The following is a 9,375-nucleotide window of genomic DNA, read 5'->3' as shown; positions in this document are numbered from 1 at the left end:
AAGAATGACCGACGGGGAGGACGGGGGGAAGTGAGCACGGGGAGGCAAGCCTCTGGCGATGACTCACGAGATCGGGGAATTGGAAAATTGCCAGAAGCTAGGAGAGTTTTGATCTGCTCTTGCATGCCCTTGCACTGAGCTTGCATGCCAGAGTACTGCATATCTCTAAGCCTTTCTCTCTCCTTGGGGGCTTCTAGCTCGGATGTGAGCTTTGCTACAGTCTCCCGCATAGAGGAGAGGCTCTCCCCATCAAGTTGCTCGGCTTGGGAGGAAGTCCCTATTCCTTGCATTCCACACTTATAGCGATGGAATTTCTTATTAGGAAGCCTGTATACCTTCCCCCCTTTTGGACCGCCAGCAGCCTGCGTCCACATTCTCTCAGCATCCTCGTCCGATAGTTGGATTGGCGCGCCGGACTCATTAGGTGACTGACTGCGTATGAATTGCTCCACTTCAACTGTGAAGCGACCCTTTAAGAAAAATATGTGAATTACTATTTCTAAATATAAAAGTAAATCAAAATTCTTAATGAAAAGTGAAAACTTACATGTACAGTCGAGGCTCGGCCCTCGACCCACATTTCTTGGTCCGTCTCTTTCTTCTTCTTCACAATATGAGTATCCTTGAAGAGCTCATCTTGGTTCATCGGACGCCCCAACTTTTTTTCCTGGAAACTCATAAATTTTAGTTAATAAACAAATACATATACTAAGAAAATTAAAGTAAATTAAGCAATTACGTACCATTCTTCGTTTTATCGTCCCTAGGCTGACCGTACCTCCAGTGTGCAAGGATCCTCCCTTCTCAGATGCCCGGGCTTTCTTTCCTTTTTCGCTCTTCTCTAAGAACTCTAATGTAAGCCATTGCCTTTGCAAATCATCCCATAAATCCTGAAGCATCCAGCCAGGCTTCTGGTTCAACTGCCTAGCTTTGGAGAAACAATGGGACAACCGCTTTCGAGCTTTGAGATGGAAGTTTGCAGCCACTTCCGCGCTATAGCGGTGTTCCCATACACACTTGCTCTGTATTTCAAAAGTCAAGTATTATATGGAAATATCATATTTAGATGGAAATATCATAAAAGCTATACTCGATATATTATACTTAGCTTTTATTAGCTATAATTATTCAAAAGTTAAGTGCATTAACTGTTTATAATACAATATTAGCTAAAAGCTAATAAATGATTATACTGCTTAAAAGAATATTTATACCTTAAATTGATTGAAGATTGCCTCCTTGAAAGCGAATGGGAATTCACTCCAAGTCGCATAAGGACCATCATAAAGCTTTCTGGTGGCTTTGGTGATGATCCTTGTAGTAACATTACTAGGGATGAACCTGTAATTTTATTAAAAAAACACATTAATATCTTAGTAAAACTGTACTAAACAAAAAAAGTTAAAATAACAAATAACTCTTACCCGTCACCCTCAGGGACTATGATGATCCTGCCATATTCATCATAATGCACCTCCTCGTCATTAGCAGCATCATTGTCCGAAGCATGTACATCGGAGGCATGTGTGGAAGGTGTAGGGGGGTCAGAGCTAGTATCTCGCAGGCGAAGGCCTGCAATAGATGGAGTCCCAGATGAAGATGGCTGCGAGCCCTGGGACTGCGAGCCCTGTGAGTGCGACACAGCTGTATGGTCCTCAAGTGGATGAGACACAGATAGCTGTGACCCGAGTGGCTGTGATCCATGTGGATGTGACATGGATCGATGCGATCCATGAGCTGCTGATGGATGCGATCTATGTGGATGTGAGACAGGTGGACTGTATGTAGGTCGTACAGTCCTATGGCCCTGTGAAGAAAGACCCAGCGTCTACACGAAGGTGTAGGGCTGGACATGCGCTGGCAGCTCAGAATAGCCCTGGGGTGGAGGCGCAGGCACAGGCATAGGCACAGGCATCTATGAAGAGGCAGGAACGGATTGAGTAGTACCTTATACTTAGTGCATAGTACAGCGTAAGTATATATGTTATATATATATATATATATATATATATATATATATATATAAAAAAGCTATACATACTATAGGCTACATATATATATACATACTATACATACTATATATACTACATATATACATACTATATATACTATTTATATGTATATATAAATATATATACATATAAGCAATTATATAGTGTATATATATATATATATATATAAAATTTACAAGAAAATGCCTTAGATTAAAAAAATTCAAAAAAAAATAGCCCGGAACACTTAGGCCCGTTTAGTCCCGTGGGCCCGGCCCATTTAGCCCGGGACCATGTGGGCTTAGGCCCACAGTGGGCAGGTTCCACCCACCAGGCCCGTTAAGCCCGGGACCGCCAAAGCCCGGGACCGTTAGGACCGGCCCGTTTGGCCCATTTAGGTCCGGGCCCGGCCCAGAATACAACTTTATCCATTAGAAGGGGGCATCTATACATGGGCTAGAGGGAGGAGACCACCACAATAATTGACAGGATCCTGGTATCGATGGAGTGGAATGAGTATTTCAAAAACATCAAACAAGAAACTCTTCCTAGAGTTTGTTCTGATCACACACCCTTAATGCTACAGTGTGGTAGCTGGGTTCACACCAAATCCTACTTCAAATTTGAAAACTGGTGGCCGGAGCTCTGACAAAATCCAGAACTGGTGGACATTCTTTATCTTTGAAGGTAGACCGGACTATATCCTTGCTTGCAAACTAAAGGCCTTGAAAGGCAAACTGAGAGAATGGAGCTTGAATAGCTATGGCAACCTGGAGAGAGGGAAAATATCATACTGAACCAAATAGCTGAGTTGGATGCTATCCAACAACAGAGGAACCTTAATGAGGAGGAGATGGACAGGAGAACAAACCTATCCATAGAATTTGACGAATATGCTACAAAGGAGGAAATTGCCTGGAGACAAAGATCTAAGGCTCTACGGCTCAAACAAGGAGATAGAAACACCAAGTTCTTCCAAAGAACTGCCAATGCACATAAAAGATTCAACAACATCAGCAAATTGGAGGTAAATGGGGAGAGTATTGAAGAACCAGCTGAGATCAAAAAGGAGATTATCGACTTCTATCAGAAGCTATACTCTGAATAAGAAGTATGGAGGCCAACCTACAATATGAACAATTGCCCATCTATTTCTGAAGCTGAAGTACAGACATTGCAAAATGTTTTCGAGGAGAATGAAGTTTCTGAATGCTTAAAGGCTTGTGCAATAGACAAAGCTCCGGGACCGAATGGGTACACTATGGGCTTTTTCATCAAATGCTGGGATGTGGTGAAACCAGACATCATAGCTACTATTCAAAACTTTCATTCCCAGGAGTTCTTTGCAAAGAGCTTCAATGCCACTTATGTGGCATTGATTCCTAAGAAGGGTGGTGCCAAGGAGTTAAGGGACTTTAGGCCTGTCAGCCTCATAGGCAGCATCTATAAACTGATCTCCAAGTTACTCACTGAAAGATTGAAAAGGGTGATGCACAAATTGGTAGACTCACAACAAATGGCATTCATAAAAGGGAGACAAATCACAGATGCAGCACTGATTGCAAATGAATGTGTAGACTCCAGACTCAAGGAGAAGAAGATGGGAATTATGTGCAAAGTAGACATTGAAAAGGCTTTTGACCATGTCAACTGGAATTTTTGCTAGGAACTCTCCAGAAGATGGGATTTGGTAGGAAATGGGTCAACCGAATCAGATTCTGTATAAGCAGTGTCAAGTTCTCCATCCTGATCAATGGAGCCACTGAAGGTTTTTTCCCCTCGGAAAGAGGTTTGAGACAAGGAGACCCCTTATCCCCTTTCCTGTTCATTCTTGCTATGGAAGGGCTTAACAATATGTTAAGAACAACACAGGGCAATGGATGGATTAAAGGTTTCAATGTTGCAAAAAACCAACAGGACAGATTAGAGGTTACTCACCTTCAATATGCAGATGATACCCTCATTTTCTGTGATGTTGATGTGACCCAAGTAAAGTATCTAAGAGTGATCCTCATAATCTTCGAAGCTATCTCTGGTCTACATATCAACGGGAGGAAAAGCCAGATATTTCCGGTCAATGAGGTCTCTAACATTCAGCTGCTGGCAGGCATTCTGGGAGGCGAAATTGGTTCTATCCCAACCATTTACTTGGGGATGCCTTTGGGTGCTAAAAGCAAATCCAAGGATATATGGAATGGAGTTCTGGAAAAATGTGAGAAAAAGCTAGCAAGATGGAAACCGAACTGCATTTCTTTGGGTGGTAGATTGGTCCTCATTAACTCTGTGCTAGATGCCCTCCCCACATTTATGATGTCCCTATTTCCTATACCTGCCAATGTAGAGAAAAGACTGGACACCTTGAGAAGAAACTTCCTCTGGCATGGAAACAAAGAGAAGAAGGGTTTTCATAGTCAAATGGAAAACATTGACCCTCAGTAAAAAGAAGGGAGGTCTGGGAGTCAGGAACTTGAAACTGCAGAACAAAAGCCTTTTGATGAAATGGCTCTGGAGGTTTACAAGGGAGGATCAAGCTTTGTGGAACAAGGTTATAAAGGCTAAATACGGAATGGAAGGATTCTGGATGACTAAGCAGGTAAACAATGCTTATGGCACCAGCTTATGGAGAACTATAAGGAATCTGTGGCCGAACCTTGCTGTCAAACTTCAACTCAAAGTAAGAGATGGAAGGAAAACTCTTTTTTGGGAAGATAACTGGTTAGGTATTGGTTGTCTTATGAACCTTTTTCCAGACATTTATGCTCTGAATCAACAACACAGAGCCACAATACACCATCTTAGAGGGACCAATGCTTGGAACCTCACCTTCAGAAGACCTTTACATGATTGGGAGCTGCCCAGAATTACAGAGTTTTTCAATACTCTGGAGCTATGCAATGGATCAAAGGAGGGAGATGACACACTTAGATGGTGCCAAAACAGCAGCGGGGTGTACACAGTCAGCTCAGCCTACAAATACCTAAACCAAGATGGTGGACAAGTCAACCTATGGCCTTGGAAACACATCTGGAGGGTCAAAATACCATACAAAGTGGCATGTTTTGTCTGGCTGGTAGCTAGAGAAACAGTTTTAACATATGATAACTTGAGGAGAAGGGGAATACCAATCTGTTCGAGATGTTACTTATGTGGTCAAGAGGTAGAGACAATCAGCCATCTGTTTCTACATTGTAGAGTGACTAGTCAGTTGTGGGACTTATTCGTCAACCTCAGAGGCATTAGATGGTCAATGCCAGGAAGAACATCTGAACTATTGTCAAGCTGGAATGAAGGGGGGAAGTGCACTGCCTCCAACAAAGACAGATGGAAAATTGTCCCTGCGACTATTTGGTGGACAATATGGAAGGAGAGGAACGCAAGATATTTTGAGGATTCAACTAGTTCTATTCAGAAAATTAAGATGAATTGTATTCTTCTTTTTTGTTTTTGGTGTAAAGCAGAATACAGTGTTGACTTAGAGTCAATTCCACAGGTCCTAGACTCCTTGTAAGATGAGCGAGGATTAGAATAGGGAGCTCTATAGGCTTTTGTAAACTTTTTTTGGCTTCCAGCACAACCTTTGTTCTGAAGATTGATTAATACAAACATACCTGTTACATTGTCAAAAAAAAAAGCTGAAATTTTTTCTGAATGTAAATAACCTAGAATCTGATACTTGACTCTAAGTACACAAGGGAAACATCAGATGGTTCAAAAGAGAAGCAACCAGCAGGGATGAAGAATGAAAATCTTAATAACCACTTCGTAAAGCTCCAAGCTTTTTTTCTAGATTATGATCAACTCATCCTTTTGTTTCCATAGAACTTTACACATGGAGCTTTGACCAGAGGAACAAAACTATAGGTCTACATGATTTACTTGGTTTACCTGCGACAAAATTTTAGCACATTCCCGCATTGTAGACAACTCCCGCTTCTGTGAAGCCGCATCAAATCGAGCTAGTAATCTGTTTTCCAACTCTACAGGCACCAAATAAGAAGAAACTTAATATGTACTTTAACAAAAGCAAATACTATTAAATTGTAGGTTAGAAGGCCAGGAGGAATAAAGACGAATAAGAAGGAGAGTCCTCACTTCTTTATTCTTTTACCAATCAGTAAGTTGCTAACGAATTTCTATAAATATTATCTTCTCAACATTATCATTCGACAAATGGTGCATGCAATATATACTATCAATCAATCAACTACCTCTAAATCCCAAATATGAATCCTCTGTATCTATTACACTCCATGTCTCCATCAGGTCTATTTCTTTACAATACAAGGCAACTTGTCTTTTAGGGCAAATTAAGGGTTAGCTAGAGGTTCTCTAGATCGCACACTTATTCTTACATGGACATATATGTCTCTAAATAGGATAGAGAGACTTTTGACGACAAACTAACACAAGAATAACAACAACTAAGTCTTAATCTCCAAAGAAGAACTGCATAAAGAAAACAAGGATGAACAGACAAAAAGTTGCCTGCAAGAGAACATAAACAGCACAAACCTTCCTTAGAATTACCTAAGACAGATCTTAAACTACAGTACTATGTGTCTGCTTCATGAAAGACACGTGAGAAAAGAGGCACTTCAACAACACAACAAGATACCCAGTATAATCCCACGGGTGGGGTCTGGGGAGGGTAGTGAGTACGCAAACCTTACCCCTACCTGAAGAGGTAGAGAGGTTGTTTCCGAAAGACCCTCGGCTCAAGAAAAGGTGGAAAGGAAGAATAGGGGAGAAGAAGAGGAGGAAAGAGGGGGGAGGGGGGAGAAAGGCGATAAGCAAAGAGGAGAAAAACTAGCATCAAATAGTAGCCACCAGGGAGCAACAATATCTAGTAAAAGGGAAGAAAAAGTAGCATCAAACAGTAACAATCAGAGAGCAACAATCCCAATAGCAAAATTTACAAAAACAAAGGACGTGGTTGCAAAGTACCAGATATAACAACAAAGTAGAAGGAAGTAACTTTCAACCCACAGCAAGAATATTACTAGTACTACTGGTGAACCTATGAAAAACTCGCAACTACCTGTCAACCCACCACCTTAATCCTCGACCACACCTTCCTATCGCTAGTCATGTCCTCGGTTAGGTGAAGCACCGGCAAGTCCTGCCTAATCACCTCTTCCCAATACTTCTTAGGCCTACCCCTGCCCTTCCTCAAGCCCGCTATGGTCAACCTCTCACATCTCCTGACCGGGGCATCTATATCTCTCCTCTTCACATGTCCAAACCATCGCAGCCTCGATTCCCGTAACTTGGCTTCCACAGATGCCACACCCACCTTGTCCCTGATAACTTCATTCCAAATCTTGTCTTTCCTGGTATGACCACACATCCATCTCAACATCCTCATTTCTGCTACGCTCATCTTTTGGACATGGGACTTCTTGACAGGCCAACACTCAGCTCCATACAACATAGCTGGTCTAATCACCACCCTGTAGAATTTGCCCTTAAGTCTAGGCGGCACACTCTTATCACATAAAACTCTCGAAGCTAGCCTCCATCTCATCCAACCCGCTCCAATGCGGAGAGTAACATCCTCGTCAATTTTCCCGTTGCCTTGGATTATAGACCCAAGATACTCGAAACTATCTCTTGTGGGAATGACTTGAGTATCAATCTTTACTTCTATTTCTTCGTGCCTCTCCTCACTGAACTTGCACTCCAAGTATTTAGTTTTCGACCTACTCAACTTGAAACCTTTGGATTCCAGCGTCTGTCTCCAAACTTCCAACCTAGCGTTAATACTCCCTCGCGTCTCGTCAATCAATACTATGTCATCAACAAATAGCATGCACTATGGCACCCTCCCTTGTATGTGACGATTCAGGACATCCAACGCTAGGGCAAACAAAAAACGGGCTAAGGGTTGATCCCTAATGTAACCCCATCTCCACTGGGAAATGTTCCGAGTCTCCTCCCGCAGTCCTCACCCGAGTCTTAGCGCCTTCGTACATGTCCTTAATCACCCTAATGTACGCTACGGGGACTCCGCTAACCTCCAAACACCTCCATAGCACCTCCCTCGGGACTTTGTCATAAGCCTTCTCAAGGTCAATGAACACCATGTGCAAGTCCTTTTTCCTCTCCCTATATTGCTCCACTGATCGTCTCACAAGTGAATGGCTTCTGTGGTTGACTGTCCCAGCATAATCGAACTGGTTCTCAGATATAGATACGCATGTCCTCACTCTCTTCTCCACCACCCTCTCCCAGACCTTCGTAGTGTGACTCAGTAGCTTGATACCCCTGTAGTTGTTGCAGTTCTGGATATCCCCTTTATTTTTGTACAACGGAATCATCAAACTCCACCTCCAGTCTTCGGGCATCTTCTTCGTCTTGAAAATCACGTTAAACAAGTTAGCAAGCCACTCCAAGCCTACCCTACTCACTTCTTTCCAAAATTCCACCGGGATCTCGTCAGGCCCAGTCGCCTTACCCCTGCTCATCTTCCGTATAGCCACATCAAACTCCTCATACCTAATACGCCTACAAAACCCAAAATCTCTCCGACTCACCCAGCACGATGTTCCTATCCCCCTCCTCGTTCAAAAGTCTATGGAAGTACTCCTGCCATCTACGCCTGATACACGCCTCTTCCACCAATACCTTACCGTCTTCGTCTTTGATGCACCTCACTCGATCTCCCGAGCCTTCCTCTCCCTAATTTTGGCTAACTTTAGGTTCCTAATTCAGTTCATACCAATATAACTTTTTTCTTAATAAAGAACACCAGATAAAACCAATGATTGCTAGTTCAACCAATATGAGTTATAACAGATACATAAAACTCAGTCAATTTTGTTGGGTAATTCTTGAATAAAAACACCAGCACTCTTAGTGCCATCAATTCTGGCTTATAAGGTGTCCATACTAGCATATATATATCTTGTCTTTTATTTCCTGATTGATATCAGTAGTATCTAGGCCAACTTGCGGACACCTAGATTAATCCACCGAATACCTGCTACCTTCAACTCAAGTATCAGGTTACTTTATTCTGTCCACACGCGGGGGGAGGGGGGGTGGCCTCCAAAGAGTTCATTCCAGCTTCATTGACCACTAGGTCACACCATAACTTATATTTATCATCTTATTAAATAAAGTAGAAATTGGAGAGGGCGAGTTGAGGCTTGCCTTTCACAACATTTAGTTTTGTGCCAGAGGGAGTTGACAGTCCAACAAATTTGTATAACACTTGGGGTGGGAGGGGGGGAGTTCATTGGGATGAGGTCTAGAAGCAACCTTCAAGATTGAGAGATGGGGGAATATCAAAGCCTGGTCGAGCTACTATGCAGGCAGCATGCACCAGAAGCAATATCATATTAGTGGAGAGTGTGTGTGTGTGTGGTGTGGTGGGTGGGTGTGG

The 9,375-nt window shown here is 42.6% G+C and overlaps 1 protein-coding gene across 2 annotated transcripts in view; it reads right to left on the bottom strand.

The window, feature by feature from the left end:
• LOC109220009 (exocyst complex component SEC10-like) overlaps positions 1-9,375 on the bottom strand; it is a 27,378-nt gene that overhangs the window by 10,297 nt on the left and 7,706 nt on the right. For both annotated transcript variants that reach the window (XM_019384469.1, XM_019384470.1), the window contains exon 9: positions 5,877-5,968. In XM_019384469.1, the coding sequence (XP_019240014.1) occupies positions 5,877-5,968 (92 nt within the window). The remainder of the gene's footprint in view (positions 1-5,876; positions 5,969-9,375) is intronic.

Source organism: Nicotiana attenuata, unplaced genomic scaffold (genome assembly GCF_001879085.1).
Source record: "Nicotiana attenuata strain UT unplaced genomic scaffold, NIATTr2, whole genome shotgun sequence".
NCBI lineage: Eukaryota > Viridiplantae > Streptophyta > Magnoliopsida > Solanales > Solanaceae > Nicotiana > Nicotiana attenuata.
This window is presented reverse-complemented; position numbering and strand designations above follow the sequence as displayed.